This window comes from Globicephala melas, chromosome 8 (genome assembly GCF_963455315.2).
Source record: "Globicephala melas chromosome 8, mGloMel1.2, whole genome shotgun sequence".
Taxonomy (NCBI): domain Eukaryota; kingdom Metazoa; phylum Chordata; class Mammalia; order Artiodactyla; family Delphinidae; genus Globicephala; species Globicephala melas.
This window is the reverse complement of record NC_083321.1, coordinates 8,015,518-8,032,437: the sequence shown is the minus strand read 5'-3', so window position 1 is coordinate 8,032,437 and position 16,920 is coordinate 8,015,518. Positions and strand designations below refer to the sequence as shown.

Sequence of the window (16,920 nt, the reverse complement as noted above, 5' to 3'; positions counted from 1 at the left end):
ACATGCCCCCACCCCTGCTCAGCCCCTGGTGCGTCATGTCTAACTGTGGCGGCAGATGCCCTCTCCTATCCAGCGTGCCAGGGCCTGTGCTGGGCCTGGGGTCCTGCAGCTGCCCCCCTGCCCTCACTCTGACTCCCCAAGAAGACCCCCCCAGAGGGCCGTGGGTCTCTGGCAGCCCCAGCTTGATGGGGTTTGGAGAAGACAACGGGGCAGAGCGCCAGGAGGCCAGGCGTCTCCAACAGGGAGGCACCTCCATCCGGTTGGCAGGTACTTACAGATATTACTCAGGTCCGACTACCACCAGTCAAGTGGGTATGGGAAGCAGAGCCAGACACAACTTGGGAGGCTTCATGGAGGGGGCGTCCAAGCTGAGGCCTGGGGGGTGAGCAGAAGCTGCCCTGGTGAAGCTTGAGTAGGGAAGGTGTGTTGGTGTTCAAGAAGCAGGAACAGCACATGCAAAGGCCCAGAGGCAGCACAAGGGAGAGCAGGCTTAGGGTCAGTGTTTCTACCCTAGCTTGGGGGGACAGGGCTGAGGATGCACAGTTTGAGGTTGGGGAGACCCAGCATCACAGCAATGACAGGGAGTCCCTGCCAGGAAGCAGCTTGGCCTACAACCTCCCAGTCTACCCTGGAGGCACAGCAGGGGCAGGGGAGTAAAGAAAGGGCCTCTGGATTGCAGAGAGAGACAAGCAGTTAACACAGAGGCTAGACCGGTATGCCTGGAGCAGTCAGAGAATTACAGCAGCTTTTAAACCTCATGCACTTACAAGGGTGTACTTTGCAGGTATTACCTCACTGAATGCTCAGTAGTGAGCTCCCCTCTAAGGGGAACTTGATGGCTACATTTATAGATAAGGAAACTAAAGCTCAGAGAGGGCAAGTAACTTGCTCAGGATCTCACAGCCAGGAAGAGGGAGAGAGACAGTGCTCGAACCCAGGTGTCTCTGTCCTAGATGGCAGGAGCTAGCGACTGATAGAAAATGCCAAGAATGACGCCCCAGGTCACCTCTCAGCTAATGGGGGTCTGGATACCTCTAGTCTGAGCTACCTCTAGTCTAGACTAGACTAGCTACCTCTAGTCTCACTGCTCCCCTCCCCCACTTCCATCACACGCCAAGGATCCGGCTGTCAGTCATGGAGCTGGCAGGTCATAACTCACACCACGCTGAAGTCTGAGGGATTCTCGCAACAATGAAAAATAAAAGACGGGCGATTTACCGGGTTTCATCTGATAGCCACATAAACCATCAAACACAAAACAAGGGAATAAAAGGGCCTCGTGGCACCCGGGCAATTAAAGGGCTCCTCAGGCAAGGCACGCTGTCTTCCTGCCCAGCCCAGGCCCCTCCCTGCCTTCCTGGAGCCAGGGCTCGGCATCGGGAGGCCTTGGGGAAGGGGGTGGCAGGGGAGACTCAGCCAAGATGGATGAGGGCCGCAGACGGGGGAAGAGAAAGGCCTTGGGTCCCTGCCTCCCAAATGTTTCTTGGTTATCCATCAGGCATCTCTGAAAGGTGTAATTTAGACTCTATTATGATGCCAGGGCATCTGGAGGCTGAGGGCTATGGCCATGAGCTGAGCGGGCACCGGGGACTGATGTTCATGCCAGAGAAGGCGGTCTGGCCTCGCCTTTGGCCTTAACAAGTCTGCCCCCTGCTCAGGGCACTGCTCCGGAATCTGTGAGCCCAGGGGCCAACAGCATTCCTTGCGCCAGGACTCAGAGGAGGGTGTGCGTCCTCTGGCCAGATGCTGGGGGCCTGGGCAGAGGTGCTCCTAGGCTCAGACCTGACCCCTGAGACCGAGGCAAGGTGGCCTTGAGAAGACCTGAGCCTTCCTGTCCCCAGCACCTGCCCTGGCCCTGCCTCTTTGCTCATAAGCATTTTGAGACAGGACCTCCAGGCTCCATAACCTTCATGGCTCTGGCTTTGTGCAGAGGAAGGGACAGATGTGCAGCTGGAAACCTGGGCTGGCTGTGACCTTGAATGGGCCCCTCACCTCTCTGAGCCTCAGGCTGCTCAGCTGTAAAATGGGACCGAGGACCTGTGTGCATGTGACAGGTGGGTGCAGATACAAACATGTGCCTGTGAGGGCGCTGGGCAGGGCCTGGCCAGAGGGTTGCCCCTTATGCCTGGGTTTATCCCTGTCCAAACCCACTGAGAGCCGGGAACACATGTGAGGGAAGCAAAGACCAACTCCAAGTCCCAAGGGGCAGGGGTGTGAGTGGGGTCATGACCCATAGACTAGGGACAACCTCCAAAGAAGCATCAGGAGTAAGTAGGTGAATGTCCTCAGGCCCTCAGGCCAGCTGCGGCGGCTGGGAGGGGGCTTGAGCTGGCTTCGGAGGCCCAGAGTATTGGTCACAGTCTCCCCAGTCCCCCTTCCTCCCAGCTTCCCTCGGGACCTCGTCCCCCTCCGGCTCCTTGCGCAGACCCCGTGCACCCTTCCCCCTCACCCTCACTTGCTTCCAGCCAGGTGTCCTCGGCTGGCCCTCCACCTGCCTTCGGTCCACCTCATGGATAAAGCTTCATTCCGCTAACAGGCCCTGAGCAGAGTTAGTGTGTTAGCCACGGGCAAAGCCTGAGCTCCCTCCAGAAGGCCTTGGAGCTGCCGGCAGCCTGGGCAAAGGCCCCTGTAATGCAAATGGGGCAAGAGTTGAGGGGTCGGCAGGGAGCAGGGCAGAGGCATTCGCGCCTTGCCTGGCACCTCAGCCGCCTCCCTTCTGTCCTTGGGTGGTCACTGATGGCAAGCCACACCAGGCCTACGCAACCCACAGTCCCTGCCCTCAAGCACCCGAAATTTAGTCAGGGACCTTAAGACACTAGTCGCTAAATAGTGCAACCTTCAGCCCACAGAGATGGGCCCGAGGTGCAGCACCACAAGCCTAGTGGTCAAGATCCTGGCTCAGGTTTCTCTTCACCACTTATCAAGTGTCTCGAGCAAGTTAACCCCTCCGAGCTTCAGTTTTTTCATCTGTTAAATGGGAATAAAAAGGGCACTGACCTAACATTTGCTGGAAGGATTAAATGGCTTAAATATTCATAAAATTCTAGGTGAGACCTTTATTATAGTGTGAGCTACTATCCCACTAGAATAGAATCCCAAGTGGCTAAAACACAGGTTGGCACATGGTAGGTGCTCAATAAAGACATGTTGAATGGCTGGATGGCCAGATGCATGGATGGATAAGTGAGTGGGTGGGTGGATGGATGGATGGGTGGATGGGTGAGTGGGTGGATGGGTGAGTAGATGGATGGATAGATAGGTAAATAGGTGAGAGGGTGGGTGGATGAGTGGATGGATGGATGGATGAATGGATGATGGAAGGATGGATGGATGAGTGGGTAGATAGATGTATAGCTGGGTGGATGGATAGATGGATGGGTAAATAGGTGGATGGGTGGATGGATGGATAGATGGATGGATGGAGCAGAGGGAAGCTCTATATGGCATGAGGAAGACCTAGCAGAGGAGGAGACGTTTGAGCATGCTCCTGAAGGGTGATGAGCAGTTTGCTAGACGGAGGGGAGCAGTCCAGGAACAGAGAGGGACAGAAGGAAGAAGCGTTTGACATGGTTGAGAAATGGAGACACAGGGTCCCTGGGTCATGGGAGTGAGGGCCCCACCATCTCATTCAGTGAGTGGGTCCCAATTCTGCTCTGCACACCGGGGCTGCCCTCCAGGCTGCGGCCTCAGCTCAGGCTCCCAGAGGCCACTGTGTCTCACACTGAAAAGCGTTTGTGAACCTGGAGTTATAAAGCAGACCTTTGCCGGCTGCATGAACACCACTTCCCCACTGAGGTTGAAAGATAATTTCTCTTTAATTGATTTTTTTTTTACCACTATGAACAGTAATGTAATATGAGAAAAATCTACACTGCAATTTTTCCATTTGTGAAAACCAGAATTACACCTTGCAGACAATACCCTCAGAGTGTGGACCCCTCCCTCCTTTTATTTGTTTCATGTCTTTAAATGCAAGAAAACAGATATATATTTTTTTCAAAATAGCTGAAAATTTCGTGATTTAGGAAGGGGGCAAAGTATGGAATAATTTCTCACATTACATGGAACACGGTAGGAAGGGCACCGCTGATAGAAAGAGATTTCTGTAGAGCCATGGGAAAGCAGTTCTGTTGACACCTCATTTTTCTGTCTATAAGATGCACAAGCGACAAACAGGACATGTTGTTTTAACACCAGACGATGAAGCGCCCCACTCTCCCCTGCTCGCCAGCGAGGACACCGGCAGATTCTTTTCGCAGGTTCTAGTGACGCCCCTCCCCCACCTCGAGCTCACAGGCCTCGCAGAAACAAGCTTTCCCTTCGGTCCCTGGTTCCAAGCCAGAGAGGGATACGAGATCCCTGTTCCAATGAGAAACGGTGGCTCTAAATCCATCCCATCAACACTGAGCAGCCACTTGCAGCATCAGCCACAAAGACTGGCTTGGTGTGGGTCCTGCAAGGAGACTGAAACTGCAGCCCGGCTCCCGGTAAATTAACGTCACGAGGTCACAGTCCAGGAGGGCCAAGGCCACAGCTGTCTTGTTCACGGGCAGCATCTTTGCTCCCGCTGAGATTAACGTTAGCCAAGGTCATTAGAGGCTGACCTCAGCCCGAGCTATCACCTGTGATGTAAACTTGACATTTGGAAGGGCCACGGGGCATGCACCTCGAGGCCTGACCTCTGCCCCGTGGCCTCGACTGCAGCCACCCCTCAGCGGCAGGTGGGTGGACACCCAACTCGCTCTCACCGCACATGTCTTGTGCTCCTTGCAGGTGCAGAGGCTGCAAGTCAAGCAGGGCCTGGCTCCCCCAGCCGTCCACCATGGTGGTGGCACACCCCACTGCCACCGCCACCACCACGCCCACTGCCACCGTCACGGCCACCGTCGTGATGACCACAGCCACCATGGACCTGCGGGACTGGCTTTTCCTCTGCTATGGGCTCATCGCTTTCCTGACGGAGGTCATTGACAGCACCACGTGCCCCTCCGTGTGCCGCTGCGACAACGGCTTCATCTACTGCAACGACCGGGGGCTCACCTCCATCCCCGCCGACATCCCTGACGACGCCACCACCCTCTACCTGCAGAACAACCAGATCAACAATGCCGGCATCCCCCAGGACCTCAAGACCAAGGTCAACGTGCAGGTCATCTACCTATACGAGAACGACCTGGATGAGTTCCCTGTGAACCTGCCCCGTTCCCTGCGGGAGCTGCACCTGCAGGACAACAACGTGCGCACCATCGCCCGGGACTCGCTGGCCCGCATCCCGTTGCTGGAGAAGCTGCACCTGGATGACAACTCCGTGTCCACCGTCAGCATAGAGGAGGACGCCTTCGCCGACAGCAAGCAGCTCAAGCTGCTCTTCCTGAGCCGGAACCACCTGAGCAGCATCCCCTCGGGGCTGCCCCGCACGCTGGAGGAGCTGCGGCTGGATGACAACCGTATCTCCACCATCCCGCTGCACGCCTTCAAGGGCCTCAGCAGCCTGCGGCGCCTGGTGCTAGACGGCAACCTGCTGGCCAACCAGCGCATCGCCGACGACACCTTCAGCCGCCTGCAGAACCTGACCGAGCTCTCGCTGGTGCGCAACTCGCTGGCTGCCCCACCCCTCAACCTGCCCAGTGCCCGCCTGCAGAAGCTCTACCTGCAGGACAACGCCATCAGCCACGTGCCCTACAACACGCTGGCCAAGATGCGTGAGCTGGAACGCCTGGACCTGTCCAACAACAACCTGACCACGCTGCCCCGTGGCCTGTTCGATGACCTGCAGAACCTGGCCCAGCTGCTGCTCCGGAACAACCCCTGGTTCTGCGGCTGTAACCTCCTGTGGCTGCGGGACTGGGTGAAGGCACGGGCGGCCGTGGTCAACGTGCGAGGCCTCATGTGCCAGGGCCCCGAGAAGGTCCGGGGCATGGCCATCAAGGACATCACCAGCGAGATGGACGAATGTTTCGAGGCGGGGGTGCAGGGCGGAGCGGCCAACGCCGCCGCCAAGACCACGGCCAGTGACCACACCTCTGCCACCACGCCCCAGGGCTCACTCTTCACCCTCAAGGCTAAGAGGCCGGGGCTGCGCCTCCCTGACTCCAGCCTCGACTACCCCATGGCCACGGGCGATAGTGCCAAGACCCTGGTCATCCACGTGAAGCCCCTGACGGCCGACTCCATCCGCATCACGTGGAAGGCCACGCTCCCCGCCTCCTCCTTCCGGCTCAGCTGGCTGCGCCTGGGCCACAGCCCAGCCGTGGGCTCCATCACGGAGACTCTGGTGCAGGGGGACAAGACAGAGTACCTGCTGACGGCCCTGGAGCCCAAGTCCACCTATATCATCTGCATGGTCACCATGGAGACCGGCAACACCTATGTGGCCGACGAGACGCCTGTGTGTGCCAAGGCGGAGACGGCCGACAGCTACGGCCCCACCACCACATTCAACCAGGAGCAGAACGCCGACCCCATGGCGGGCCTGCCCGTGGCGGGCATCATCGGTGGCGCCGTGGCCCTCGTCTTCCTCTTCCTGGTCCTGGGGGCCATCTGCTGCTACGTGCACCGGGCCAGCGAGCTGCTGACCCGCGAGCGGGCCTACAACCGCGGCACCCGGAAAAAGGACGACTATCTGGAGTCGGGGACCAAGAAGGATAACTCCATCCTGGAAATCCGCGGCCCCGGGCTGCAGATGCTGCCCGTCAACCCTTACCACAGCAAGGACGAGTACGTGCTCCACACCATCTTCCCCTCCAACGGCAGCAGCCTCTGCAAGGGCACGCACGCCATCGGCTACGGCGCCACACGGGGCTACCGGGACGGCGGCATCCCTGACATAGACTACTCCTACACATGATGCCAGCACCCGGCTCCTGCCTCCTCCTGGTGTGGCGACTGTGTGGCTTTGACCAGCCTGCTGCCATCTGACAGAACAAGGAAAAGAAATTCCATGATGACTTTCCCATCAGAAAGCAGAGTTTGGGGAGGGTTGACAATTTCGTAGAACACAACAGTGAAAAAAATAATTTTTTTTAAAGAATAGAAGGCAGGAGGGGGATTTGACATTGATGAAGACATAATTTATACCAAATTATGCCAGGTGGGGAGGAAAAGTCTAAAAATAATATCGCAGGAAGGGTTGGGTTGGGGCTTTTATTTTTCCTGAACTGGAAAGATACTACCTGTGCTCCGTCTGTGTATGCCTCATGCTCTGTGCAGGGCCGTCACAAAGGAACCATTAGAAAAGCAGCCAACACGCGCAGCCCCCATGCAGCTCTCGCTGCCGGCTGCTCACTGGCGACGACACGATGGAAGGTCCTCAGGCTCCTCACAAAGGAGAGGGGAAGAAAAGATGTTTTGCTGTGGAGATATTGTCCTGGTTCTTTCCATGCCATTTCCCTCACAGATTCGCAGAAATAGCGCGTCTTTCACTGCATTCTTTGAACGACGATGTAGCTGATTAAAAAACAAACTTTCTTTTTCCTATACTGAAGCCCTCTTCAATTCCATGCACCATAGTCCATGGAAGCACCAGGGAAGCTGTGGCTGTTCCAGCGCTTGGAGGTGCATCTATCTACCTGTTTATCTTTATGTCGTGTATCTATCTACAGATGGGTAGATAGAGCCACATATACAGTCCTTACAGTACTTCTTGGGTCAGTTCGTACAATTTCTTGAGACAATAGAGTCACGAAAATGTTGCTTTCTCCTAGAAATCATTGAGTAAGTAGACAAAGTGTGTTGGGGATGGGAGTGGGGTGGGGGATAATGCTGTTCCTAAAGGCGGAGGCGTGTCTGTCCTGGCTGGGTGGCTGGGAGACCCTGGGCAAGGGGTGTTTTCAGTTCAGTCAGTCCTATCTCAGGTTGGCCAGAGCTGGGCCAAGCTCCTTTCTGATACAGAGAAGAGCTTTCTTTGACTTCCAGTGTCCTCACCTCTCTCCCCCTACACCCCCACAAATGCAATCACCTCAGCAGCTACTTCCTGAGCATTTACTCTGTGCAAAGTGCTTCCTCCAGAGACAGGTAATTGGTGCAGAGACTTTTTTTTTTTTTTAATATCAGCTGATTAGACCTAATGGTTTCCATGGCTGCTCAAACAAAGCCCAGAAAAAGACATGAAAATTCTCAGAAAAGCCCTAGGAGACAGCACGCCCCCCAACCCCAGAATGCAGAACACCACACTGTGCCCACCCCTGGGATGCCACTCTGAAGAGGGAAGACCAGATCTCTCTAAAAATGCCAGCCTCCAAAAGGGTAGTGACTGGAGCCCTCAGAAGAGCTAAGATCTTTTTTTTCCTCCCTCTGGAATCAATGTTGCCATCGTTTATCAACTGACAGTGCTGTTTGGTGAGCCATGAGATTAAAAGGATGATGAAATAATGACAGCAAATCTGGAAAGAAGAGAGGAGTGGTGCCTGGGGTTCTGATATCTCCCACATTCCAGCACTCGGGGAACTCGGGTCACCGTCTGTCAAGGTGCCAGTTGTCCTGCGCCCAGGAAGGGCGATGTCAAAGGAGAGACGCTGTTCTGAGGGCAGGGAGGATGAGAAGGGGTCCAGCTCCTGGCCGTGGTGTTTTCAGAAGGCCTTGCCTGCTTTGACAAAAGCCAAAGAAAGGAAGAGAAAGATGAACAGCAGTCACAGGGCTGCTGTGACAGGCCCGGGGTCCAGCCATTTGCTGGACCTGAAAAGATGCTGCTGGCCCCTCAGTGAAGAGGCTGGGCTTGAAAGAAATGGACACAACAACTGCGTGAGCGAGGTGGAGAAGAGGCGCGGCTCTCATTGCCAGGCTGGATGGATGGTCTCACCAAGGGGGGAACCCCAATCCCCAGCTCCAGGGAGAGGCCGAGGGTCATGGACACATTTCATTCTAGACTCAAGCTTTTTCCCTTTTCCCACCTGAAGCATTTTCTCATACAATGAGGTCAGGAGAGAAATGTTTCCAAGGCTGGGACCATGTTCCCAAGGCTGGGACTGTGTAAAGGTCACATCCGTGTAAAGTTCGCCCTCCCTTTGGCACCCCCCAGACACAGGCGCATCCCCCGCGGCCCAGGCAGGAGCAGAGGGGCCTCACTAGCAGCCTCCAGGAGGACAGGGTGCACGAGGGTGTGGGGCACTGGCTGGGGGTCAGAAGTTCAAGGTCTCTGCTGGTTCTGAAATGCAGTTTCCTTCCCAAGGCACCACCCCTGTCTTTGGCCAGTGTTCCAGGAAAATCGGTCCCAGCCTCCCCACTTCCAACCCCCAACCCCTGCTGCCAACATGCTTGGTCCCCTGCTCTCACTCTTCATCCTCCTTTCTCTTCTCCCGGAGCCAGGCGGGAGGTCAGATCATCCCCTTAGAGGCTAAGAAGGCATTTGGGGAACAGCAGGTGGCCCTATACAGGGAGGGCTACAGGGGAGACCTTGCAGCTCTGAGAGCCTGCCTGTGCCAGCAGCGCCCTCCAGGCCAGGCCTGGGTGATGAACTTTCCTGCCCCGTAGCACAAAGCAGGCCCAGGCCTGCCTGGGCCTGAGGACACATCAGTCTCCTGCTCCCGCCTCTTGTACTAATGGGGCTTGGGCCCCAACTCACACCAGGGGGAAACCTGGCCCTGCCTGCCTTGCCGCAGGCATCCTCCTGCTAGCGTAGGTGCTGAAGATAGTGGAGACTCAGCCCAGCCAGGGTCCGGGGGCCCCCCTCTCATCTTTTCTGCCCTCAGCATCCCAACATCTTTCCAGCATCCTTTCTAAGAACAAGCTTCCAACTGTCTGCTGTCTCACGGCCCCCCAAGCCAGGGATGGGGCCTGAAGCTAGGTCCGCTCTGAAACCCCATCCCTTCCTGGTCCAGCCCCTCTGAGCCAGCCATGCAACATAATGAGAGAGGATGTTCCAGGGCACCCAGCCTCCTCCACCCGCTAGAAGCACGTGAGGACACAGGGCTTGGGCCACCACTTCTGTCTAGAATCTCCCTCCTGTGGGCGGCCGACCTGACCCTTGCAGCCTCTAACTAGCCAGAACAACCTCATTGACCTCAGCGTTGATGAGTGTATTTTGTGGCACTTAAGGCAGGTTTCAAGTTAAAAAAAAAAAAAATCCTGACACTTCTTTGGTTAAGTGGTTTACCCTTTGTGGTAATTAGATGTAGTGATTGGAATCTCTTTTCTATTACATGGCAATTTTCCTTTAAATTTCCCCTGAAAAAAAAAAAAAAGGAAAGAAGGCAGCAGGGCCAGGCGAGCCATTTGCATTTTGCGAATGAGGCCTCTTGTAAGCTCAGCTCAGGCGTGGGGCCCAACGTATGGAATGCTTAAGAGATTACTAAGAATAAAATCTATTAATTAGTCATACTCAATTCCGCAGACATGATGTGCATCAAAAGCTTCTTTTCTTCCCTTTTCTCCTTCCCTCTTCCTGCGGCCTCCCACAGAAGCCTCCATCTTCTCTAAATTGGCTCCTGCTTCCTGGACCACCTCCCGTTAACATGGCGGCTGCGTGGCCGACTAGGGGGCCTCTGGGGTTTGGGGGTAGGAGCTGGGTCACCGGCTCCCTCCCGCTCTGGGTGACGCTGGCAGGGGAGGTGACAGTGGCTGGGGGACCCAGGCTTCCCCACCCGAAGTCCGAAGCTTACGCCTGCCTGTGCCTCTTCCTTCCTCAATGGGCACTGGGCCTCCTCTCCCCTCCCCTAGGGGTCCAGGGAAGCCCACCAGCCCCAGCAAGGAGTAGAGTAAGAAAGTTCAGGGAGAGCTTCCAGGGAGATGCAGGGAAAGCAGGTTTTGCGAATCCACAGCGTCTGCCTCTGTTTCCCCTTCTGTAATGTAGGGGTGGGCTGAGGCCGGATCTAGCTTCACCCAGAAAATATGGGGGCTCCAGAAGCCCAATGGGGGCTCCCCCACCATCTGCTGACTCTGGAAGGTTCTGGTTGGCCCAAGGCAGGTGACGGAGGCCCAGAGTGACAGGGACAGGGCAGGTGAGGGATCCTGGGGAGCTGAGGGAGCTGACTGGGCAACGTGCCAGGGCTGCATCTGAGCATCCCTCCTTCACGCCCTCAGAGCTGTGGAGTAAGAGGAGGACACCGCCACCCCCGCCAATGGCAGCTCAAGTCCCAAAGCCAGCCCACTCCAGAAATCTGCTTCCAGCTGAACGTGCCAGGGAGGACGGGGCTTCTGAGCCTCGCACTTATGAAAAATACAACAAGGAAAATTGGATGCGGCAGACAGGGAGCAACGGAGCTGGGAAGGCAACCAGGAGGGAGCTGGGGCATCCGGAAGGAGGGGCCTCGGGGCGCATGGCAGCCTGAGCCCCAAGGGCCAGACCACACTCGCAGGGCCACGGCTCAGGCGGGGTCAGCTGGGGGTGTCCCCTGCGCCCATGTCCCCCATCACTCAGATCAGTGCAGGTGACAGGCAGCGGATGCCTGGCTCTGGATCTGCGCCAGGGTGAATGCTAACAAGCAATTCACAGCCCTGCACAGGCCTTCTAGAATGCAGACAGAGGAGGCATCTTTTTTCTTAAGGAGGGATAAAAAGGCTCAAAAATGAAAATCATTACCGTTTACAAGCAAGCGAGCCTGCTAAATTGATTAGGAGAGATTTTACTCCTGGAGGTGAAGGGAAAGGGGGATTTTTCGCATTTTTTGAACCTGTCCCCAGTGGCCAAAGGCAAAGCAGGGATTTTTCTGGGCCTGGCTGGTGGGGAGCTGGAGTCTCTGAAGGCTGACACCACGCGTGCCCCAGCGCTGGCTCCGGATATGCTGGTTGGACAGAGCCTGGGCTCGAGCTCAGGGTGGGGCGGGTGGGGAAGCAGTTCTGCCTCCATCGAGTGCCGTGCGCAGCCCCTGGGTCGAGGTGGGGGGGCTACGTGGCCCACACAGGTCACTCAGAAGCTGCCCTGGCCCGCAGGCAGAGGCCCTGGCCCGCAGGCAGAGGCCCTGGCCCGCAGGCAGAGTCTCTCCCCTGCCCTCCAGATTCCATCTGCCTTCGGGGTGAAGAGCTAGGGGAAGTGGCCGGGCTAGTCCCTTCGTGAGCAGGACTCTCAAGCCACGAGTCCTTCTGCTTCCTTTCTGTTCCAGGGTGGGTCTGTCTCTGATCCATTCCCTGCAGCCAGTGAAAGGGAAATGGGGCCAACGGTAAAGGGAAAACTGAAGTCAAGGAAGAGAAATCTGGCCCAGCAAAAAGAATCAGGCAGTGAGCTCTTTGTCACTGGCCGCATTCAAGCACTTGATGGGGAGGTGGCAGATGTTAAGCCAACGCCTGGTTCTTTGAGGAGAAGATCCTGGTTCCCACTCTCACTTTACCATCCCTGAGGACCCTTTAAGAAAGATATCGAGAGACTGCTCAAAACGACCAGTGTCCCCTGAAAATAGCAGGTCAGGGCCATCTCACAGCCAGGCCACCCAGCCCCGTCAAAGAGTCGCTTTTGCCACCAGACAGCCTGCAAAATCCCCATCCTCAGTGTCTAAGAGGCGCCGGGAGAGGAAGTTCAGACACGCGCCGCCCCATCTACGAGTCTGGACAGGCAGGGAGCGCAGAGGGTGACCCACCACCTGCGCTGGCTCTCTTGGGGCCGCTAGGGGGCCGCCTCCCAGGCACTGCCGCTCCCCGTCCCAGGCTGCCTCCTGGCCATCCTCGGTGCCAGGACTCGCACCCCCCTGAGCTCCCACCACCATCCCACTAGCTGTTCTCCCAACAGCATGCTCACAGCTGCCGGCTTAATACACCCGTCCCAGCCAGTGTGACGGCTGCCTGGGGCACTTTTCACTCTACATTTTTAAGCATTTACCATTTCTTTTGAAATGTTCCAAGTAGTTGCCTGAAATATCCACATTCGCTTCTTTAAAAACACTCAGGAAGCTTCCCTTGCCTCTTGATTCTCTCTCCCTTTACTTCCTCCCTCCTTTTGCTTTTTTTTTTTTTTTTTTTTTTTTTTTTTTTTGGCGGTACGCGGGCCTCTCACTGATGTGGCCTCTCCCGTCGCGGAGCACAGGCTCCGGACGCGCAGGCTCAGCGGCCATGGCTCACGGGCCCAGCCGCTCCGCAGCATGCGGGATCTTCCCGGACCAGGGCACGAACCCGTATCCCCTGCATCGGCCGGCAGACTCTCAACCACTGCGCCACCAGGGAAGCCCTCCCTTTGCATTTTTAACCCAATGTTTTTCTCTAGTTTCGGAAATTCTATTATCACTGGGGTCAGGCCCATTTTTCTCACATTAATATGATTTCCAGGATTGCCCAAGACCCCGCCCCACCTCCCATGCTGCAGGGGCAAAGCCCACCTTTCCCCACGTCTCCCCTGGGGACACCATGCCCGGGCAGATCTTCAGCCGCTGGGTGGGCAGCTGCTGCCTTGCTCCCCGCTGGAGAGGCTGGCAGGCCAGGGGCTTCTGACACCACTGCCACTGCCCCTCCCACTGTGCTGACGGCACAGGGGGTCCTGTGGGGGGCTGACCCGGCCCCCACTTCCTGGCAAAGCCAGTCCCTGAGGCACTGTGGCCATCGGAGCCACCACGGTGCCATGGCCCCTGTCCTTCCCACTCCCACCCACGCCACCCCCCACCTGAAGGCCCAAAAGTCCAAGCCCAGAGGGTCCTTGCAGGAACGTCTTTCCTGTCACCGCCCCTAAATCTCTTTTACAGCAGTCAGGGTTGACGGCCGCTCGCTCAGGCGAGATGCCAGGTCCCTGCGCTCCTCCGCGCTGGGTCACTGAGGCCCAGCACAGCGCGGTGCACACAGGGGTGTCACTCATCTCTTCCTCCCTCCTCTCTTGTCCCTGGGGCTCAGTGCAAAGGGCCCAGGCGGGTGTGTTGGCAGCGGCCTTCCTCTCATCCTGCACCCACACCGCTGGCAGCCTGGCCCCAGGAGGGACTCCTTCTCCCTGAAGCATCTCACTCCACCCTCCCTCAGACCCGCGATCACCAGCTGTGAGCCTGATGGGGAAATCCAGCCGCTTGGGGAGATCTGGCCGCCACCCGGGGTGACCCGGTTCCCCCTCTCCGAGCCAAGCCTCAGGTGGGTGACGAGGGGGGCAGAGAACTGGGTGTCCCACCCCCCCGTGTCTGATGCTTCTGTCGAGAGTCCCCGCACCCGAGCCGCCCACCTGGAGGAACTAACCAGGCTTTCTCCTCAAGACGGAGGAAAACAAATGGAACACGAGCCAACGATCAAAGCCACAGCAGACACGGGACTGCCACGTGCTCATCTCCCAGAAGCCAATGTCCAGGGCACCTCTCACCTGCCCTGTGCAAAGGACATGCTTGCAGAGGGTCCCAGAAACCACCCACCTCTGGCTGGTCCCGCTTTCAAAAGGTTCTGCGTACCCAGGAGGAAGACACACACAAAACTCTGAAACTGGCTTAGATATTTTTACCCGACCCAGAACACCACCTGCCTGCAGGCCAGCGGCCTCAGCTGAGATGCCCACCTGGCATTCAGCTCCTGAAGAGATGCTGAGAGCCGTGGGGAGGAAGCAGAAGCGCCCGGTGTTTAGAGGTTTGTCATCTGCGAGGGAGAGAAGCGGGGAGATGGGGTTGAAAGTTGGGGACAGCTGCAGGGCTGCGAGCCAGAGACAGTGCAGTTGTGCAATTCTGCTGGCTGGAGCGGACACCCCCTAATTATGAATGTCACAAGGCGGATGTGAACGGAGAGGCAAAGGAGAAAAGTAAACTAGAAGAAACCCCATGCGTAAGCCCTGCGGAGCAAATGTCTTTAACAGCCACCAACAGCAATTCCCCTTCCCAGCGTTCAAAGGTTACTGTATCTGGTGAGGTGTGGAGTGCTAAAGCGCTCGCTCGGGGGCTACCCAGCGCTGTACACAGCAGAGTCCATCCCTGGCGCCTGGGGAGGAAGAGCGCAGGGAGGGGTCCTGAGCCAGACCCTGGTGAATGGAGGGTCCGTTGCAGAAGGTGGATGCCTGGCCAGCCAATGGCATGGGGAGGACGGGGCTGTGAACAAGGTCCCTTCTGTCAACGGAGGGACCCCTGCTAGGGGCACCCCTGGCTTTCCTTGAGCCCCTGCCCTTTCCTACCTGCAGAATCAGCCCAGTGGGGCCATCTGGCCACCCGCTCCTTGGCTTCTTCCTTTTTCTCTGAAGGGCAAAGCAACCTCGGGGGTCTGAGTGATGGGACCAGTCCCGCTGCTGCCTGCTGCCATCTGGCACCTGGCTGGTTGACTTGGCCTGGCCCCAGGCCCACCCGCTTCCCTCCCAACCTCACCACCAGACACACAAACACCCACCACGACAGCAACACAAACCAAAGTGCACTGCGAACTGCCCTTGGGCCTCCTTCTTGTAGGTGCCTTGAAACTTCAGTGTTGAGATGAATGTGATGAACTATTTGGTCCTATTTTCTGTTTGTCTGTTTTCATATAAAATGTCCAAGTCCACTTTCCTTGTCCTTTCTTGAAATAAATAGAAAGATTTAACTTTTACAGTCCTCTCAGCTGCTGACTCTCAGCTCGCGGCCCAGCGTGCCAGGGGCCGGTGTCTGTCACCCACGTGGTCTTGGCTGCCCACACCCCCTCCCCAGGCTCCGCCCCGAGGGTCAGCCCCGCTGTCAGGGTCCACTGGAATAGAGGTGGTGGCTGGGAGGGATGGAAGCTCTGGGTTAGTATATTCCCTGGGCACCATGGGAACCAAGATAATGATTCTGCTGCAGGATGGAGAAGGGACCTCTGGCCCCATCCCATGGGCCCTGGGGAAGGCGACTGCCAGCTAAAGGCAGACTCCAAGAGGGTTTCCACGAGGAGATGTATTAATCGGAGCCATGGATTATCTCATAAGAGGCTCCGGCAACCATGTGGGCGCCCAGATAAGACTGGCACCATACGGGTGCTGGGGACACGGCTCTTCCTCCGCTTGCCTGGGTCCCGCCACCTCTGACACCCCTCATCCCCTAGATGCGCCCACCACATTCACAGCTCTCCAGGCCTAGCCTGATATCTCACACTCCAAAGAGGGGGAAAAGGAAAAAAATTGTTTTCTGTGAGAACAATAGCAGTTTCTGCCAGATTTAACATATAAAATAAGAGCTCATTACTTCTGCCTTAGCTCTGATTCCACATCTGGATACGGGTGAATGAGCTTCTCCTTACATGCCAAGGAAGCAAAGTTATTTCTGGATGTGCCTTGGTGGGAGGTGGCCTGGCTGGGGTGACACAGGGTGCTCTGACCCCACAGGTGTCCCTCGCCCCCGCATCCTCTTCTCTTGGTCCTCACTGCCGGCCCCCTGGAGGCAGGAGCAGCCCAGAGATCATTCTAAAGGGCGGCTTGCCACGTAGGCTTCGGGGAAAAGACCGAGTCTGTTTCCCCAAACTCTTCCTAGGGCCCAGCGCACAGTAGGTGCTCGGGAGGGCTGCCTGCTCTTCCTCACCTGACACTCACCTTTCTAGAACCTGATCAGCCAGCCAGTCAGTGGATATTTACTGAGGGCCTACTATGTGCTGGGGCTGGGGCTGGGGCTGGGGCACCCTTCCAGCCTCATGGAGGGGGAGGGAAGGATGCTCATGGACGAGATCAGGGTGGGGAGGCTCTCTGGGAGCCAGGTCTCCACTGAGGGTGTTTCCTCAGATGAGAAGGACTTGGAGAGCAAGGGAGAGGGCCTGCCAGAAGCTCTGAGGCAGGGGGCACGAAGGCGAGTCCGATTCTGTCCCCCTCTGGAAGACTCCGCTTCCCCCATAAGCACAGGACCCATCTGCTGGCCACACCCATCTGCTGGTCACACCTCTGGTTCACTCCCCAAGCAGGCCCTGCCTGGCCAAGCGGGCTCTGGGTCTGTGCTGACTTCTCCACCGGGTGCCCGTGAGGGCCCTTGAAGATTCAACTCAGGCATTGTCTCTGGACAGGCTGCCCTCTCCGGGCCACACCGGCTGGTTCTCACCTGGACAGGTAACTGGTTCCAGCACCTCGCTCACTAGGGGCCCCTGGCCAGCAGGTCTTGCCTTCCACCCCTTCAGATCCCA

General features: G+C 57.1%; 2 protein-coding genes across 7 annotated transcripts in view; one reads left to right on the top strand and one right to left on the bottom strand.

The window, feature by feature from the left end:
* MACROD1 (mono-ADP ribosylhydrolase 1) overlaps window positions 1-16,920 on the bottom strand; it is a 152,906-nt gene that overhangs the window by 104,560 nt on the left and 31,426 nt on the right. The gene's annotated exons all lie outside the window — the stretch shown is intronic.
* FLRT1 (fibronectin leucine rich transmembrane protein 1) overlaps window positions 1-16,920 on the top strand; it is a 93,619-nt gene that overhangs the window by 69,426 nt on the left and 7,273 nt on the right. For 3 of the 4 annotated variants that reach the window (XM_060303035.1, XM_060303036.1, XM_060303037.1), the window contains one exon: window positions 4,774-10,186. In XM_060303035.1, coding sequence (XP_060159018.1) covers window positions 4,823-6,847 — 2,025 coding nt within the window. In that variant the 5' untranslated portion in view covers window positions 4,774-4,822 and the 3' untranslated portion in view covers window positions 6,848-10,186. Of the gene's footprint in view, window positions 1-3,433; window positions 10,187-16,920 lie in introns of those variants that run through there. The other variant, XR_009564803.1, reaches the window with a different exon arrangement.